General features: G+C 47.2%; 1 protein-coding gene across 1 annotated transcript; it reads right to left on the bottom strand.

Moving 5' to 3' along the window:
* Nucleotides 1-19,466: 19,466 nt before the first annotated feature.
* On the bottom strand, nucleotides 19,467-20,012 carry LOC121452517 (dynein light chain 1, cytoplasmic-like). The gene has a single exon (XM_041658689.1). The coding sequence runs from the start codon at nucleotides 19,916-19,918 to the stop codon at nucleotides 19,649-19,651; it is 270 nt and encodes an 89-aa protein (XP_041514623.1). The 5' UTR covers nucleotides 19,919-20,012; the 3' UTR covers nucleotides 19,467-19,648.
* Between the last annotated feature and the right edge of the window lie 438 nt (nucleotides 20,013-20,450).

Raw genomic sequence — 20,450 nt, 5'->3', positions numbered from 1 at the left:
TGTATCTGGAATTCTAATCTTTGGTCTCCCAACAGAACAGCCAACTGGGACTCCTCTTCCAGAGAAGAGGCTCCGTGTGCCCTGGGACATGAGCTGAATAGCTGCCTGCCACCCCCCCCCCCCCAAAGCTCGCTACAGGACATGGGACTTGGAAGCTCGTTCCCTGATCCTCTTTTCATCATCCCCTCCAAAAGCAGGCCCCGCAAAGAAGCGGCTCTCTCCAGGTGTCTCGTGTGTTGTCTCTCTGTCATAATCTCAAGATCTAGAAATTTGGGTCCAGTTTTCTTTGCAGGTGACCACACTTGGTCTTTCATAAGCAGGTTCCCTTCCAGTCAGAAGTGTTTCTCCCATCCCCTGCTGTAGCTTGATGATTTCCCCCCAGAAACCCCGCTCAAGGCACATGACTGGCCCCGGGCATCTTCTGAGACTTGGGGGCAGAACTAGAAATGTGAGCTCACGTGCGTGGCTCCCGTCTGTCAGCAAGGGCTTCTGTTCCCCTTTCAGTCTCTACTTTCTAATGACCTTGGGTGGTTCCACTTCTCCTTTCCTGTCAGCCCCGTGAAGGAGCAGAAGGTTAAGGCTGGGGCTGAAGACTCGGGATGGGCAGCTATTGAGTACACACTTGAATTCCCCAAACATCTCCAGGAACGGCACCCCGCCCCCGCCCCGGGCTGGACCAGTTGGTCTACACTCCACTGTTCTTGGGGCCACACGTGGACTCTGTCAATGCAGTGCGTTGGAGAGTGTGACAGACCAAAAGAGTGTGTCCTGTCTCTGTAGTTCTGTCCAGCAGGGCCATGTTGGAATCCAGGCACAGTGATCGCTGCATCTCCCAATTCGTAAGAAAAGCTAAAATCAGAATTCCTTTAGGAGTTTCTTTTTCCTTTCTATGTGCATGTGTGTTTTCCTCACTTCCAGTACTGAAGATGAGACCCAGGGCCTCCCACGTAGTAAGCAAATTCTCTGCCACTAAATCACACCTCAGCATCCAAACCCGATTTTTAGGATCATGAGTTTGTCTTTTTATTTTGAAACAGGGTCTGGCTATGTGGCTTTTGTTGGCCTGGCACTAAATAGCCCAGGTTGGCCTTGAACTTGAAACAATTCTTCTGCCTTAGCCTTTTGGGTGCCAGATTTACAAATCTGTTCTATCATGTTCTGCTCCAGCTTTTAAAAGAATCTGTGGACCAACTGATGTGAACAACAAACTATAATGATGGGTCACATCTGGCCCTAACATCTGCATGGCCTAGGACAAAGTACAAAGGTCACGTGCTATAGGTCTAAATGTTTAAACACTGTCCTCTTATTCCTCAGCAAAGACAACTTCATACTGCTCCCACCCCTGAAATGCCAGCTTCAAATTTAGGCCTTTTAGACACCTTGGAATTTTCTATCGGTACAGGTATTGGGGGAGACATCCCTCCAGCTGCATCTGCTCTTCTGTAAAAGGCAAAGTTATATTTTAAGTTTTAATTACTATGCCTCAGAGATCCATGAAACAAAACCACCTCTGATCAGCAAGCCCCTTGCCTGAGGACAGAGAGTTCCTGAAAGGCTGCAGGCTGTGGTTTATGGGAGATAACAAATCATATGCTTTTATACCCTAAACAAATTTGTTTGCCCCATCTGGACCAGATGCATTTCATCCCATGTGGGCTGGAGGTACGTAGGCAGGAAATAGGTCTGGAGTATGTTTGCCCCTGATTGGATTTCATGGGAAATGTGGATTGTGGGTTTGGCCTTCTTAAGCTCCTGCAAAACGTAACTGGGGCCATTTTCTGGAAACCCAGAGAAGGACCTGGCCAGAGTCCATCCACCTGGCCAATATTTAATTAAACCTTGCTTCAAATTTGGGTTTAAACTGAGGTCGTGGTCTTAATCTCCATCGGCGGGAATAGTTAAGACTTCCTCCCTGCCTGACTCCTCTTCACAGCGTCAGAGTCTGGTCACACTTCAGTCCCAGGAAGACTAATTCCAGTGAAAGCCCTGGAAAGGGCATTGACTCAGTGAATCCTGGTGTCCTGGTTACATGGGACATTGGGGGCTCTGAGGAAGCGTGTCCCCTTCATCCTAAGGACCCCTGTCTCACCAGAAGGAGTACGATAGGAGACAGGCCAGCATTGGTCCCTGTAATATGGGCAGTTCAGAGCAGGGAGCCGTCCCAGATGAGCCTAGGATGGGACTTCTGAGGTCTGACCTTTTCTTCCTGATCTGGGTCAACAGCAACTACTGGGAAAGTCCGAGCTACCAGAAGGCAAGCAAGGGGTGTGAAACAGCCCCAGTGCTGCCCGTCACCTTGACCCCCTCCAGAATACTTGCTTGCCCACCTGCTGGCCTCTGTTTACCTCTTACTAGCAGTACTGAAGAATTACGAGAAAGCCAGAACTTCAGTCTTCAGGTTGAGGAGTGTGGGCGGGGAGAGAAAGGGAGCCAAGTGATCTCAAAGTTCATGGGGTTACCGTCTGCTGGACCACAACTTACCAGCAATGAATATTATTAATATTTCCAGCCCGTGTCACAGTAGTTGCTGTGGTTTTGTGATACAGGAGGTGAGGCAGCTGGGTGTGCCACTTATTTGGAGGACAGGTAGGCTGTTTTCCCCACCACTCCCCGCCCCACGTTTCCTTCTTTCCTACCGATTTCAGCATCCCAAAGTTGCTCAAGGGAGTCCCAGCAAAGAAAGGGGCTAGGGAACCAAGACCAACATTAATGTACCAAATGGGTTTCTGTTATGCTTTGCTCTGTTTATTTGTTATTTTTCGGATATTGAGAATTTCTATTCTATGCATCAAGGCTGGATTCAAGATTGAAATCCTCCTAAATGTTAGCATTAGAAGAATAGAGTAGATCAACCCCTTAAGACCTACCAGGGATAGTGCCTGCCTCAAAGGTGTGAGGTCCTGATGGCAAGGGACATTTTAGGTCAACAGCTCTGATATGGAGATGTTTAATTCTTGCCCTGGAGATGACCAGTGTCCACCCTGACCTTGGGTGGGTACCATACAAAGAATGGGAGATAGGGATAGAAAATTGTGACTCCGTGTGTGTGTGTGTGTGGGTGTGGGTGTGTGTTTGTGTGTGTGTGGTGGGTGTATCTTAGTAAGGGTTATTATTGCTGCGATGAAACACCATAACCAAAAACAACTTGGGGAAGAAAGAGTTTATTTGGTTTACACTTCCACGTTACTGTTCATCAATGAGGGAAGTCGGGACAGTAGCTCAAGCAGGGCAGGAACCTGGAGACAGGAGCTAATGCAGAGGCCTTGAAGGAGTGCTGCTTACCGACTTACTCCTTATGGATTGCTCAGCCTGCTTTCTTATAGAACTCAGGACCACCAACCCTGGGATGGCACCCCTCACAATGGGCTCGGTCCTTCCCCATCAATCACCAATTTAAAAAAATGCCCGAACAGGCTTGCCTGGAGCCTGATTTATGAAGGCATTTTCTCAATAGAGGTTTACTTTTCTCATATGACTCTTTGTGTCAGGTTCACAGAAAACTAGCAACATGCTCCCCCCACCGTGTGTGTGTGTGTGTGTGTGTGTGTGTGTGTGTGTGTGTGAGAGAGAGAGAGAGAGAGAGAGAGAGAGAGAGAGGGGGGGGTGCCCCAGGAACACATGTGTATGGGGCAGAGGTCAACATTGGGTATTGGGTATATCTTTGGGTGCTGCCCTTCACATTATTTTTGAGACAAGGGCTCTCACTGAACCTGGTGCCTGTTGATTAGTTAGACAATGCATCTCTTTTAGCCTGCCCAGCACTGGGGTTATAGAGGCCTGCTGTTGTAACTGGCTTCTAAGTGGGTGCTGGGGCTTTGAACTCAGGTCTTCACGTTGCCTGGAAAGTGTTTTACCAACTGAAGTGTCTCTCCAGCACCCACTCCCCCACAAAATCTTTTCTCTTTTCTTCTGTACTTGATACATATGACCTGAGTTAACTCCCATCTGAGCAAATAAACACAAATCTTATACTGGCTTGAATAATCTGCTGGTACGCAGAACTAAGAAGTTCTCTCTTAGAGGAATTTAACAGGAAAGCCTGCACCGAGGGATGCATTGCTGCTCAGAGGCTCTGCCTGGAAAACTCCTGGAGAGACTGCTGAATTGTAAATAGTAACCTTGATCTGTAGGGCTGGCAGCAGGGTAAGATTGCATCTTCCAGGCTACCTTGCAGCTAGACCTGGCAGAGTGACACAGTTCTGACCATGAGCTTTAAATAGGGAAGACTTACAAGAAAGCTCTTTAAAAAGGGAAGCTGTTAGCCGGGCGGTGGTGGCGCACGCCTTTAATCCCAGCACTTGGGAGGCAGAGGCAGGCGGATCTCTGCGAGTTCGAGACCAGCCTGGTCTACAAAAGCTAGTTCCAGGACAGGCTCCAAAGCTACAGAGAAACCCTGTCTCGAAAAACCAAAAAAAAAAAAAAAAAAAAAAAAAAGGGAAGCTGTCAGGGGTCTGAAGAGATGGATCAGTGGTCAGAGCAATTGTTTGTAGTTGGAATTTTCTTTATACCACCAAACAGCTCCCAATAAAGATACAGAGATTGATTTATTTATTTCTTTTATATTGTTATATAAATAATATCATTCAAAATTTCCACATCCTCCCCTCCTCCAAATTCCCTCTCCCTCCCTCCCCTCCAATCCTAAGAGAGGGCAGGGTACCCTGCCCTGTGGGAAGTCCAAGGCCCTCCCCACTCCATCCAGGCCTCGGAAGATCTGCATCCAAACAGACTAGGATCCCAAAAAGCCAGTACATGCAGTAGAATCAAATCCCAGTGCCATTATCATTGGCTTCTCAGTCAGCCCCCACTGTCAATCACATTCAGAGAGTCCGGTTTGATCACATGCTCGTTCAGTCCCAGTTCAGCTGGCCTTGGTGAGCTCCCATTAGATCAGTCACACTGTCTCAGTGGATGGACCAACCCCTCGCAGTCCTGACTTCCTTGCTCATCTTCTCCCTCCTTCTGCTCTTCAACTGGACCTTGGGAGCTCAGTCCAGTGCTCTGATGTGGGTCTCTGCTGAGACTTATTATTAATTATGAATGCTCGGCCTTAGCTTAGGCTTATCCCACGAACTCTTTTGACTTAATTTAGCCCGTTTCTATTCACACATTTTGCTCTGGGGCTTTTTACCTTTCTTTCATTCTGTATATTCTGCTTTCCTGTTTCCTCCATGTCTGTCTGTCTGTCCAGCTCCTGGTGTCTCCCTGTCAACCCTTTTTCTTTCTCTCCCACCCCAAACCTAAATTCCTCCTCCTACTTACTCTCCCTGCCCACATTCCACTCCCTGGCCCCCATAAGCTTGTAACAATATCATAATGTAAAATGCATTTAGTCCAACTTCCAAAATTCTCATAGTCTATCACAGTCTCAACAATGTTTAAAAGTCCAAAATTGAAGGTCTCTTCTGAGATTCATACAATCTCTTAACTGTAATCCCCCATAAAATCAAAATCAAAAAAACAGATCACATACTTCCAAACATATAATGGCACAGGATATACATTACCATTTCAAAATAAAGGACAGGAGCATAGGCAGACAATTCTGGACTAAAGCAAGCCTGGAATCCTGCTGGGCAGACTCCAAACTCTGCGTCTCCGTGTATGATGTCAAAACCCTCCTCAGATCTCCAATCCTTTTCATCTTTGTTGACTTCACCACACTTCTTTCTCTTGGGCTGGTTCTGTTCCCTGTTAACAGCTCTCCTTGGCAAGTATCCACGACTCTGGCATCTCTAACATCTTGTGCTCTCCAAGACAATCCAGGCTTCTCCTTCACACATTCCTATCATCAAATCAACTGGGCATGGAGGCGCATACCTGTAATTCCACTAACCCCAGAACTGGGGATATAAAGGCAAGGGGATCAGAAGTTCAAAGTCACCCTTGGCTGCATAGTTTGAGTTGGAGGCCAGCCTTGGCTACAACCCCACTTATATATTATTTTTTTTAATTCTACCCATGGGCTAGAGAGATGGTCACCAGTTAAATGCACTGCTGTTCTTCCTGGGTTCAGTTCCTAGCACTCACATGATAGCCCAGAGGCATCTGTCACTCCTGCCCTGTTATAACTCCACAGCTCCAGGTGCAGCACACATGCATGTATGTGAGGCAATACATGCATGCACATAAATAAAATAAATCTTAAAAAATGGAAAAGGTGGGGTAGGCATAGTGGTGCATACCTTTAATCCTAGTACTTGGGAGGCAGATGCAGGCGAATCTCTGAGTTTGACACTAACCTGGTCGATATAGTGAGTTCCAGGCCAATTGGGGATACATAGTGAGACTCTTAAAAAAATCCATCCATAACATTGCAAAAACACCCAGAGGTGGCCAGTGTTAGGCAATAAAGCATCCATCTGTCTACATGGGTTATCCCTAAGCCTTTTGGCCTTCAGGAAGGGCTGATGGAGACTGCCTCAGTCTTGTTCTCTATCCTATCTCTAGTGTCCAACAGAGCACGCTCTTAATATTTGCCTGTACACTTGATAAATTATTTATGAGTATGGATCATTATTGGGGGCAAACTTCAACAAGTATACCACTTACCAAGGTAGGGGCATGGGGATTAGAGAAATAAGTATAGAGAACAAAGATGCAAATGAAAATAATAAAGCAGAAGCGTGGGATAGAACTGGGAGGGAGTTCCAGTGAATACTGAAAATTGCCCAAGTTTAATTTTCCATACACTTTTATATCCCAACATAACGGGGGGGGGGGCAAAAAAGACTTCTTTAACATGATACAAAGGATAACCAAGCAGTTACTTGCTTCAGTACTTGAGACATCAAGTCATTAATTCATGAGAAAACCATTCTGTTGTTTAGGCCGTGAACCCATCCTAGACCAAGTATCCCAAAGGCAGCAACTCTTAATCCAAAGGTCAAACCTCTTAATCCAAAAGAAGCAGCAGAAGTCTACTTGAATTCTCTGACCTTTGGTCAGGGTGGAATGGATCTACCTGTGTGGGCCATCTTAATGTCCAAAACACCAAGTAACCACACCTTGGGTCAGAGGTCAGAGTGTGTAGCCACACTCATTGTCAACAACTTTGACCTTCAGACAAGGTGGACGTGGGTTCACATTTTTGGTCCCCCACAGAGTATCCATCCGTTCTTACCTCCGTCTCTTCAGTATGGATATTTCGAGTTTGCCCTATGACTAACTACGAAGGGCTGACTGCTGGGGACCTGGAGAGGAGAATAAGGACCTAGCTCTGGCTGAGGCTAATACTTGGGTGCAATGGAGAGGGTGTCACTACAGTGTGACCCAAATCTGGAGTGAAGGTGATTAAAGTGACCTTTTTGTCACCAAGTATCCATCCTCCTTCTTAGCACCCTGACTAATAATTGCCTCTTTGGGATCTGGTGAGAGAGTTTGGGGGTGGTGGTGGGATGATTAAGAGTGCATTCTGTTCTTACAGAGTTCTGGCCAGAATTTGATTCCCAGCATCCATGTCTACCTGTAAAGTCAGCTGCAGAGGATCTGATGCCCTCTTCTGGACTCTCCAGGCACCTACACTCACAGGCGCATACTCATACACAGATACACATGTGTTCACATAATTTAAAATAATAATAAAAAGTCTTTTTGAAATGACTCTTTTTTAAATTGTACTGATTTTGGGTGCCCACCAGAATATTAAGACCTTAATGCTGAAGACTAGGTGTTCTGGTCACAGGACATAGATGAATTAATTATCACTAAGCCAAATGCTTCCCCATTGCAGGTTAGACCCCAGAGCCCTGGAAGATGCTATCTATATATAGGCTGCTAAGCAAGGTTTGTGTCATCTAGAGACTTACTCAGCTGAACTGTGCATGCTACGTAACCAACCTTCCAGGCAAGATGTGCCCAGCAGTACTATAGCAGCACATCTGTTACAGATGTAACCAAGCATTTGCTGATTGAATTTGAGGCCAGAACCACAGGCGAGTGCTGGTACCTGTAAACCCATTTAAAAGCCTATGGCTGGGAGGCCCATGAGTCCCAGTTGGGAAGCAACTACTGCTGTTTTGCTGAATGGAAATAGTGTGTCTGTCATGTTCGCTGTTCAATAATGGTTATGCCTATAGAACGGTACTGCTTTCGACTTTGGCCACAGAAGATTTATACACAGCAGGCAGAGGTAACAACAGAGTCCCAGAATGGGACAAAGTGATGAGAATAGATGCTGACTGCTCAGTAATAAATGGAACAGCTACGCCACCTTCTCCAAGATTCAGAGAACAAAGCAGAAGAGGAAGTGGAAGGAACGGAAGAGCCAGAGGAAGGGTGGAGTGTTGGGGAATGCTGTCTTCTGGGCATCGCATGCTGCACCCTTGAACTCAAAGCAGCTCTGATTACCTCCCTAGAACCTGAATAAGGCTGGCCCTGTCAGCATCCTGCCTGAAGCCGGAGGAGCCCAAAGCCCCACCCTCCCTGAAGATCCGAGGGAGTTAATGGTTGGGGTAGGGAGAGACATTTTCTTCAGTGATGTAGCCGCTGGTAAGGTGCCCTTGTTGATGTGAGTAACCTTCCACACATGCTCCTGTAAGCCATTTGAGCAAAACTCATGAGGTCACCAAAGACCTATCTATAAGTAGAGACTGGTCAGCAAGAGGAAAGTGACCGCTGGGCGGTGGTGGCGCAAGCCTTTAATCCCAGCACTTGGGAGGCAGAGGCAGGCAGATCTCTGTGAGTTCGAGACCAGCCTGGTCTACAAGAACTAGTTCCAGGACAGGCTCCAAAACCACAGAGAAACCCTGTCTCGAAAAAAAAAAAGAGCATTACATACAAATATGAAAATGTCACAATAAAACCTATTTTGTCTAAGTAGCATGCTAGTAAACTTTAAAAAGTAATTGCCTCTTTCTAGGCTGTCAATCAAGAGGCCTTGACTTCTCTGGTCAAGGTGCAATCATGTGACACAGGCTGAGCCAATCAGAACTTCTCCCGGGAATCTGACTCTTCATGGGAAAGACCTTCCATTGCCACAGTGGAGGAGCTCAACCAGAGAATCCCAGGGTAGCTGTCCAGGTTTCTGCCTTTTTCTCTGAAGGGACAATCAAGCATGCGGCTCTGGCAGGCCTTGCCCTTCTCCCTGATTCCCTCTGCTTTGCTAAAAAACTGTTAATATTGCATTCCTAAAGCTAGCCCCCAAGGTTCATTTCCTTACATGGCTACTTCCTCCTTCTCAGGCTGACTAAGACGGTCCAGCTATTAAAGTATTAAAGTCCAGCAAGCAAAAACCTCCTTCGGCTCACCTAATTAACATACTCAATTAAAATTAAACACTTCACCGGTTGGTGATTGCACATGACTTTAATCTCAGCACTTGGGAGGCAGAGGCAGGCGGATCTCTGTGAGTTTGAGGCTGGCCTGGTCTGCAGAGGGAGTTCCAGGACAGCCAGGGCTACACAGAGAAACCCTGTCTCGAAAAACCAAAAAAAAAAAAAAAAAAAATCTGGGATTCCTGTTGTCCTTCATTGTCCTATTCCCCTTCTCTCATCTCCCCTCCCCTCCCTTCCTCCCCTTTCTCCTCCCCTATAAGAGTTACTTTTCTATTGCTGTTGAAAACTATAGAGACCGTGTCAGCTGTCAAAGGGAAGGGTTTATTTGGGTTTATGGTTCCAGAGTAAGGAGCATCCACCAGTGTCACAGCAGAGAGGCATAGCAGGCAGGCGCGGTGGCTGAAGCAGCAAGCTGAGAGCCACAGCTTAAACAGCAAGCAGGAAGCAGAGAGAGCTAACTGAGACTTGCTGGAGGCTTTGAAAGCTCAAAGCCTGCCCTCGAGTGACATGCATCCTCCAGAACCTTCCAAGTCTCACCAAACTGCACTCTCAACTGGGGAGCAGGTGTTGGGGTATTCTTATTCACATCACCTCCCTCTCCCACCCATTCCTTCCTTCCCTTCCTCCCCCTCCTAATCCGCAATGTGACCACTCCCTTTGCCACCTGTTCTCATCATTGCCATCCACCAGAGGTCCCAAGGGATGTGAGCCCCCTAGACCCTCACTTTGTAGGTAACCTCTCTCGGGTTCTTTGTCATAGCAATACGAAACTGACCCACACACCAGCTCGTATACCTAAAGGCTGTGTTCACGCTTCCATCTGGTTACAGACCAGAGCACATTGGGGCACGGGCAGGGGCAGGCTTGTTTCTGTATCACCCAGGCAGAGGTATACCAGACAGAGGCCGTTAGCCAGTTAGAGGGGAAGTGTTTTGTTGTCCTAGCAACCAGTATAGCTGTATTTCATGCATCCTGCCTGGGTACCAGCTTAGCACCAGGAAACTTGAATGCTCTGGGGAAAGACGCACTCTTTTTTTTTTTTTTTTTTTGCCTGCCTCTGCCTCCCGAGTGCTGGGATTAAAGGCATGCCCTGCTCAAGAGGCACTCTCCAGGGTGTTCCTACAACTATTTCCTCCTCCTTCGCTTCCCTGCGGGGCCTGCCCAGACTAGGGCTTTGCACAGAGTAGGGTATTCACATGATTCATGAGTAAGCACCCAGGAGATAAGAGGAAAAATAAAGACCAAGAGAAAGGACGGAGTGACAGAGTCCAGTCTGCCCCAGAAAAAAAAAAAAATCTCATTGGGGCTTTCCTGCCTCCTCTCTCCCCTAGCCCAAAGCGCTTATTAATGCTCTTGTTTGAAATAAGCACTGAAGAGGGCGTGAAGAAAAAAAAAGGGTGAAAAAAAACGGCAATGCCGTGGGTAAGGAAGGGGGCTGTGCTCCGTGGATGGCCGAGATTACCCGTGGCCTCGTTTTCGGCCTCATTTTCTGTTCGCGCCATTTTCAGGAACGGTTGTAATCCTCAAAAGAAACAGCCTCAAAAGAGGTTAGCTGATTTGCCAAGGTTAAGTGCAGACATGGCACTCAGCTGGGCTGCACCGCCACCAAAGCCTGGGCTCTGGGCCAGGTTTGAGCATCTGGAGAAGACTGCAGGCCCAAGAATTACAGAGCGAGCCAGGGAACAGCGGGCCTGAGTGGTGCTGCCACCCAGTGACAAGATAGAGAACTGCACACACCAATTTTGGGTCCTCATTTCCTGCCTAAACTGACCACTGGAGTTCTGGGTACGGCGGTCACACCTTCCTTGCTCTGCCAGGAGTAGGGTGCACAACTGTGACTCTAGATGTCAGCTGCCACCTCTCTGGGAACCCCAGAGTGTAATATAAAGGGATGCATAGATGAATGACAGGGAGCTCTCTATGGTTTGCGGGTTCCACCTGGTCTCCACACATCACCTCTGAAGACATTCGATGTGAGGGTCAAAGTTCGTCCCATACCCTCTCTATGGCAAGACTGCTTTCTGTGTCTGTCCTGTTAGACTCCAGTCATCAGGGAGTTCACAGGGCAGGGACTTGAACCCTGCACCTTGGTCTCAAGAGTTTCTGCCCTTCCAGGCTGCCCTGTGCCCCACTTCTTGTCGGTTGGATTCACCTGGTGAGACCTGTTTGTGTCAGCCTAGTCATTCGGGCACAGTGACTCAAGAGTCAGCGGGGTAGGAGGCTGTGTCAGCAGGTTGGCTTGCCAGACCTTTACGGCAGTGAAGAGTCACTTCGGTCTGAAATGTGACTGTCTAGTGATTTCTGTCTCAACTGAAAAACGGACGTGTGTGAGCAACGAGCAGATAAACGGAAGCCCCTCCCCACCTCTGCTCCCTGCACATTCCATAGCTCCTTCCCCTGGTCCACGGCCCCCTCTCAGACATGGGCCTCAGCATCCTATCGCAAGAGTAAGGAGGATAAAGGGCCGCTCCTTAGAAGGAAGGCCGTCCCAGTAAATGTACGCCTTGCTCGGGCCAAAATTAACCCTAGCTGCCTGGTCTAGTCCTCAAGAGTCGCCGCCAACCTGGATAATGTGTGTGGCAAAATCCACACTAGATTATGTGCTTCCGTTCTGGCTAGTTTTACGCCACTTTGACGCAAGCTGTTCTCATCAGAGAGGAGGGGACCTCATTTGGGTAAAATGCCTCCCTAAGATCAGGCTGCAGGAAAGCCTGTATGGTGCTTTCTCAATTAGTGATCGATAGAGAGGGGCCCAGTCCATTGTAGGTGGTGCCATCCCTGGGCAGGTGGAACTGAACAGTATGAGAAGCAGGCTGAGGGCTGGAGAGGTGGCTCAGTGGTTAAGAGCACTGACTGCTCTTCCAGAGGTCCTGAGTTCAATTCCCAGCAACCACAAGGTGGCCCACAACCACCTATAAATGAGATCTGGTGCCCTCTTCTGGCATACAGGCAGGATACTGTATAAATAAATAAATGAATGAATAAATAAATCTAAGAAAGAAAGAAAGGCTGAAAAAAACCATGAGGAACAGGCCAGTAAGCAGCCCCCTTCCACAGCTCTACACCAGCTCCTGCCTCCAGGTTCCTGCCCTGTTTGGGTTCCTGTGCTGACTTCCTTCAATGATGAACAGTGATATGGAAGTGTAAGCCTAATAAACCCTTTCCCTTCCAAGTTGCTTTTGGTCATGGTGTTACATCACAGCAATAGTAACTGTAACCGTAATTAGGACAGAAATTGGTACCAAGATCATGGGGCATTACTGTGACAGGCATGACTATGTTCCTTTTGGGAAAAATGTGGAACTTTGGGTAAAAAAAAAAAACAAATGAATGTTCAAAACTTGGTGAACTGTTGAGTGGGAGCCTGGAGAAAAGGGTGTGGAGAGAAATGCAGATGGAGCTTTGGCTTGTGAAGCTCAGAAGGCCTTCAAAACCAGTACCTCCTGGGTGACACTTATGCCGCCAAGTCTGGCTCTCAGCTCAAAGCACAACCTTGGCCACCTCTGGAAAGGGAAGTTTGAGAATTACTTAAAGACTATTGTGGGGGCTGGAGAGATGGCTCAGTGGTTAAGAGCATTGCCTGCTCTTCCAAAGGTCCTGAGTTCAATTCCCAGCAACCACATGGTGGCTCACAACCATCTGTAAAGAGGTCTGGTGCCCTCTTCCGGCCTGCAGGCATACACACAGACAGAATATTGTATATAATAAATAAATAAATAAATAAATAATTTTAAAAAAAGACTATTGTGGCTGTTGCATATTGAGACAGGGTTTCTCTGTGTAGCTGTGGTTGTCCTAGAACTGGCTTTGTAGACCAAGCTGGCCTCGAACTCATAGGGATCCACCTGCCTCTGCCTCCCGAGTGCTGGGATTAAAGGTGTGTGCCACCACCGCTGGCTATATTTGCTGTTTTCAATTAAGAGTCTATGGTTCTGGGAGGGGGAGGGAAATGGGAGGCGGTGGCAGGGAAGAGACGGAAATCTTTAATAAATAAATAAATGGAAAAAAAAGAGTCTATGATTCTGGTTAATTGGATCTAAAGAGTAACCATGATTAACAAGAGACCAGCACCATGGAAGTGAAACCTCTGCTTTACTGGGGAATTGATGCTGGTTGGCTGGGGCTGAGAAATCAGCAATGGAGACCAGTGTCACTGAGGTGACATCTTCAGGGAAGTGTGAGAGTCAGCACACAGAAGCTGTGTTCCAGAGGTGACCAAGGTTGTGCCTTGAGCTGAGAGCCAAACTTGGTGGTGTAAGAATCACCCAGGTAGTGCTTGTTGTGAAGGCTGAAGGGGTCATAGAGAGCAGCCGAGGCTGGGCACTGTGAGAGACCAGGAGAGTCCATTGGTGAAGGTGCAGCCTCAGGAGCAGCTGAAGGCCCAGGATTAGACAGGTCATGTGGAGAAGCTGTGGCTTGGCACCATGGGGAGAACCCAGGAGAGGCTAGTAGTTAAAATGCAGTCCAGGTGCTGAAGACCCTAGCAGTTTGGAGATGCCAGTACCGTGGGAAGACCACGGGGAACAGCATCGGGGTGGAGTGGAGCCTGCTGGACCTGGAAGTCAAGCTGTGTGCATTGCAGAGGGTGGGGCCAAAGTGACCCAAGCCCCTTGGAGGAGCCCAGAAAGTCACGAGTGAATCTCAGACACTGAGTTATTTACACTGTTGGAGTTTAGTTTGGTTTTGTTCAGACTGTGACTGTGCCCTGGTTCTTCCCTCTTGAAGTGAAAAAAAAAAACATTTAATTAGGGCTGGAGAGATGGCTCAGAGGTTAAGAGCATTGCCTGCTCTTCCAAAGGTCCTGAGTTCAATTCCCAGCAACCACATGGTGGCTCACAACCACCTGTAATGAGTCTGGTGCCCTCTTCTGGCCTGCAGGCATACATGTAGACAGAATATTGTATACATAATAAATAAATATTTTAAAAAAACATTTAATTATTTTTTATTTTATAGGAGCCCGCAGTTGAGAGACTTTGAATGTGTAAAAAGGAAATTTTGGCTGGGTGTGGTGGTGTACACCTTTAATCCTAGCACTCTGGAGGCTGAGGCAGGCGGATTCTTGGGAATTCAAGGCAAGTTTGAGCTACAAAACCAGTTCCAGGACAGTCAGGGCTACACAGAGAAACCCCGTATTGAAAAGGCAGAGAGAGAGAGAGAGAACTTTGGAGTTTTATGGAGACTTTGTATTTTAAAAGCAAAGGGATATTTTTAAAGAGACATCTTTTAAAGTATTTGAACTTGTAAGGCTGTAGGACATAAGTTTGTAAAATGTTTTATATTTTGATGTCTTTATTATAATGTGATCTTGGGGATGAACAACTCCTGGATTCTTGGACTTTCCATTGGTAGACAGCATCACTGGACTAGCAGGACCACAGCCTTTAAGCCACTCTAATAAATCATATATATATAGAAAGAACCCTGACTAATTCTACATAAACTGGTTGCCATAGTGACAAAATAAACATGGTGTTGATAGTAACAGCAAATACCGGGTGATGTGCCCCACGGTAATTTTTTTTTTTTTAGATACTTGAAATACGTAGATTAGATCAGTCACCTAAATCAGCAATTTCTCACATTTGGGGGTCCCTGGGTTGCTTTGAAGGTTTCTTGTAAACCACAGACCCCTACTTCCCTTTACAAAATATATGTGAACTCTTCCAATTTTGGTAATAGGATTCCAGGTGTTTATAGACTCCCGAAACATCCACGGACCTCAAGGTACAAAATGTCCATCCATGCACAGAGCAGTCTCCCAAGACTCAGGGAACACGGCTGCTAATGGAAAGCAGAGCACGGGGACGCTGGGATGAAATCCTATTAGATGCTCTGTGGCCACCACAGATGGATAAGCCAGGCTGCAGAGGATGTCACTTGACACGAAGCAGGACCTAGGACCTTGGGACCAAGGCAGTTTGTCAGCTCTGACACAAGGCATCAGTGATGAGCAGGAAGGAGCAGGGATGAAGGGTGCAATGAGGTGAGGGATAGGTAAAGGTTATCTGATGTAGATTTGAAAATAAACTGTTAGAACTGGAAGGTTAATAGGTTTTTAAATAATGCATTCACCTATTAAACTGTCTCTTTGACAAATTGGTCCTGTTCTAAAGTGTCCAGGTCAAGCGTCCAGTGATCAAATGATTGGGCCTTAGAGGGGTGGCTGGTGGTACACAGAACAGGAGTCCAAGGACACGCTCACATGTACATGCGCAAGCACACACACACACACACACACACACACACACGCTTTCCTATAAACAGTCTCTCCCATGATTCACCTGATATCTGGAAGGCTATAATTAGCACTTCATTCCGTGACTTTAGGTGTTTATTAAAATAGAATGCAAATGTTTCCAGCAAGGAAGACATTTTGCCATATCAACTAATTGTGCTATTGAAAGGATTTTTGCTTGCTCCTTCTCCAATGTCTTGATTTGGATTCACAGGTCAGAGGTAATAAAAACAACTAAAGGCTGAAGGAAAGGTATGAGAGGGGGAGACAGGAGGGTGGGACCAAAACCAGATTGAGTGTACTGTGACTTCTAGAAAGATTGGTCTTGATTTCTATGGCAGGTCAATAGATTGAGTAGTTTCTTCAAGGATAAATCGCAGAGGGCTGTAGAGATAGCAAAGAGGTGGCGAGCACTTGCTGCTCTTCTAGAGGACATGGATTCAACCCCCAGCGGCTCTCACTGTAACTCCCTCCAGTCCTACACCCTAGGAAATCCATCACCCACTTCTAGCCTCCAGGGGGCGCTGCACACATGCAGTGCACAGATACACATGCAAGCAAAACACCCACACACATAATTTTTTGTTTGTTTGTTTTTGTTTTTGTTTTTCCAGACAGGGTTTCTCTGTGGCTTTGGAGCCTGTCCTGGAACTATCTCTGTAGACCAGGCTGGTCTCAAACTCACAGAGATCTGCCTGCCTCTGCCTCCCGAGTGCTGGGATTAAAGGCGTGCGCCACCACCGCCCAGCATAAAATATTTTTTTTAAAACAAATTAAAGAGCAAGAAAAAAGTCAGGTAAGGCCAGAAAAGAAACTATCAAACAGTGTGTGTGTGTGTGTGTGTGTGTGTGTGTGTGTGAAACCACACCTAGACTGTAATGTCATCTGAGAATCACACAGACCACTGTGATAGGAGACTAGGGTTGCAGGCAGCTCAAGAATAGGGGTGCTCCCAGGTCACACTCGGGTCACAGGAATAGTTCTTAAATAGGGGTGCTCCCAGGTCACACTCGGGTCACAGGAATAGTTCTTAAGAAGGAAGGAGGCTGAGGAGGAGGAAGCTAGGCAGAGTCAACGTGCAGGAATCGCAAAGCTTGCCAGGCCCTGAGGAGCACGGGTGGCTTGATTGGCGGGGACGAGAGGAGCCACACTGCCGGCTGCAACAGATGAGACTCGCTGATTTTCAAGCCATTGGACTGTGGGTTTTCATGGGAATTAACATTCTGAATCTAAAGTGGATCCTCTGGAGGGCAGCATAGTACCACACGCCTATTATCCCAGCACTGGGGAGGTAGAGCTCAGAGGGTCAGGAGTTCAGGGTCGTCTACCTGATCTGGAGGTCAGCCTGGTTTGAATGAGACCCTGTCTCCAAAACTATATACATACACGTACATACATGTATACGCCTTGGTATGGCGGTAAACTCAGAGATCTGCCTACCTCTGCCTCCCTGAAGGCATGCACCACCATACCTGCCCAGCTTTGTTGTTGTTGCTTTTTTTCAACATGGTCTCACTGTGTAACCCTAGGTGGCCTGGAACTCACTATGTAGGTCATACTGGCCTTAAACTCACAGAGATCTGCCAGCCTCTGCTTCCCAAGTGCTGGGATTAAAGGATTAAACTATCATGTCTTTTTTTTAATCTCCATCTGGCAGAGGCTGAGATAGTGGTAGAGGGTAAATGGCAGATGCTGGGCAATCCTCTGCAGATACTTGCATTACCCCTCTTCACGTCTCAGAATGTAACATTTCAGAATGAAGTTAGTGATCTCACTACCCCATTCACCCAGGTCCCCTGGAAATCCAATCAGGATATTATCCTGACTCCAACCTCACCACTCACACACCCCACACTACAAATCTATCCTGCTCCCTCTGACACCTGCCTGACTTCCCCCAGCTCTGCTCAGTTCACGAAATCCATTCTCATCCTGGTGACTACAAGATCCTCCTGTGAGGTCTCTCTGCCCCTAGCATGGCTGGATTCTCTTCAAAGCAATCAGCCATTTCTCCCAGAGACAGATCCCACGCCATCTGTCTGCTTTAACCCCCCTTGTGGCTCCTTTGGTCTTAGGATCCGGCTCCTTCCTTCTTCCCCTTTCCCTCCCTCCTTCCATTCTTCCTTTGCTTTCTCCTTCCTTTCTTCTCTTTCTCCCCGCTCCCACTTCTGCCCTTCCTTCTCCCCCAGCTATGCTAGTTAGGTTCAATTCCAAAAATATTAAACAAAACAAGCAAACAAAACTCTCCTTCCCAGCTCACGGTCTGCTCACATTTGTCCTCTCTGACTTTAACTGCTTTTCTCAGTCTTGCCGATTCCAACTCCACTCCTAAGATCTCTAGCACAGCTTTACAAAACATTAAGGATGACCTCAGAGCTCTTACTCCTTAAAACACAAACAAACAAACAAAACCCCTGATGTGTACACAGGAGTGCTTGATTGGCATCTACTGTGACTATAAACTCCTGGAAGGGAGGGAGGGACCACTGTTTTGCTCGGTGGGTCCTCAACTCCTACTCCCAAGGCTTATGTCTTTTTTTTTTCCGTTTATTTATTTATTAAAGATTTCTGTCTCTTCCCCGCCACCGCCTCCCATTTCCCTCCCCCAATCAAGTCCTCCTCCCTCATCAGCCCAAAGAGCTATCAGGGTTCCCTGCCCTGTGGGAAGTCCAAGGACCACCCACCTCCATCCAGGTCTATAAGGTAAGCATCCAAACTGCCTAGGCTCCCACAAAGCCAGTACGTGCAGTAGGATCAAAAACCCATTGCCATTGTTCTTGAGTTCTCAGTAGTCCTCATTGTTCGCTATGTTCAGTAAGTCCGGTTTTATCCCAGGCTTTTTCAGACCCAGGCCAGCTGGCCTTGGTGAGTTCCCGATAGAACATCCCCATTGTCTCAATGTGTGGGTACACCCCTTGCGGTCCTGAGTTCCATGCTGGTGCTCTCTCTCCTTCTGCTCCTGATTTGGACCTTGAGATTTCTGTCCGGTGCTCCAATGTGGGTCTCTGCTGTCTCTGTCTCCTTTCATCGCCTGATGAAGGTTAATATTCAGGAGGATGCCTATATGTTTTTCTTTGGGTTCTCCTTATTTAGCTTCTCTAGGATCACTAATCATAGGCTCAATGTCCTTTGTTTATGGCTAGAAACCAAATATGAGTGAGTACATCCCATGTTCCTCTTTTTGGGTCTGGCTTACCTCACTCAGGATAGTGTTTTCTACTTCCATCCATTTGTATGCAAAATTCAAGAAGTCCTTGTTTTTTACTGCTGAGTAGTACTCTAATATGTATACATTCCCCAAGGCTTATGTCTTAACTATGTGTCAGGACTCTATCCAAGCATCTCTCTGAGAAGCCCGCTGGCTCCTAGCTGTGCCAGCCTGTGACCCAGCATAACCCTCTTCCGTTACAATCACCATGGTACCCTGAGACAGTCTATCCCCCCCACTATTGTGCGACTGCTTGGAAGGTAAGAACCCCATTTTTGTTGGTTTCTTTGCTCTACCCCAGGGCCTGACTTGGGGGAGATTAGAGTGGTGGATGAATGAACCAGCTCTCAGTTCTCTGAGCCCAGGTTTTATCCCCATAAACATCAGGGCAGAACCCAACAGTTCTGTATTTTCTCCACACTCTGACCCAGGTACCACAGAGCCCTACCCAATGGGCACCACTCTGCCTTTCTATTGTTGCCCTGGCACCAGCACCACCCTCTGCATATAGTTCCCCTACTTTACTATGCAAAGAGAACCTCACACCCTGGGCTTTCTATAGATTATGCAAAAATAAAACTCTTTTCCTCTTTGGCTTTATTTTAGTTGTATCCCATTTCTTTTTTTTTTTTTTTTTTTTTTTTACATCTCAAACAGATTTATTTTTAAAGGAATGGCCTAAGGAAGGGAAAAAAAGGGGGGGTACAGAAGTATGGCATAGAAAATAAATACAAATGTAAGCTGTTTTACTAATTATTTTGTAACCACAAACTCGTACAGAGGATGATGCTCCGCACAAAACACAACAGATTCAAACGAGGTGTTCCCTTAGCAAAGCTAAAGAGTCAGTCTCTGGTATTTGGAATTTAGGATGCAGTCCTTGTTTTTGGATGGATCACTGGGTATTTGGCACAGTCCATGCTTTTAACCAGATTTGAACAGAAGAATGGCCACCTGACCCAGGTAGAAGTAGATGAAGTGTTTGGTTTCATGTGTCACATAACTACCGAAGTTCCGCCCCACAATGCAGTGCCAGGTGGGGTTGTACTTCTTGTCAAATTCCTTCTTGATATGGGCCACAATATCCTTTTCTATGTTGTACTTCTCCAACGCCTGAGTAGCGCACTCCACCGAGTCCTGTTGCATCTCTTCCGACATGTCTGCATTTTTGATCACCGCCTTCCGGTCGCACATGGTTGCCGTGGAGCAGGGGCCAGCCGGCTGCTGCGAGCTCCCGAGGAAGGTGCTGGCGCAGCTCAGGCAGCAAAGAAGAGCCGGTCGCTACCGAAGCCGTGGCGCATCTCTGTATCCCATTTCTTGAAGAGACATTTTTGCTTTTTCTTCATTAAGAAGAAATTAAAAACCTATATTAAATTTTGAGGCCACCTGAGGTGGACTCGTCTAGGAAACTAGGCAAGGAGTTAGTCCCTAGCCCTCATGGGTACCAGACAAGGAGCTAAGATTGGGGGGTTGGAGATGAACGGGGCATGATTCAGAAACTTGGACTCACAGAAGTAGACACTTGAAGAAGTCAGTAAGACTTTATGAGAGAATGTGACAGGAATTGCCATCAAGATACACACACGTAGGGTGGGTCAGAGCCTCTAGTCCCACCAGGGTGTGGGGGAAGGCTTCCTGATGCGCCAATGCTTGCCCTGCCTTGAAAAGCAAGTCACAATGGCCCGTGCAAGGCATGCTGGGTTCATGTTGCTGGTGGGAACCGCAG

The sequence above is a fragment of the Microtus oregoni genome, unplaced genomic scaffold (genome assembly GCF_018167655.1).
Source record: "Microtus oregoni isolate MIOR12 unplaced genomic scaffold, Mior012 000009F_ref0000495, whole genome shotgun sequence".
Classification (NCBI taxonomy): Eukaryota; Metazoa; Chordata; class Mammalia; order Rodentia; family Cricetidae; genus Microtus; species Microtus oregoni.
The sequence above is the reverse complement of the archived record's forward strand: the minus strand, read 5'-3'. Positions and strand labels throughout refer to the sequence as shown.

What these genes read in the sequence shown, in the direction of transcription:
- LOC121452517 (XM_041658689.1), bottom strand. Translation starts at nt 19,918, where the DNA reads ATGTGCGACCGGAAGGCGGTGATCAAAAATGCAGACATGTCGGAAGAG.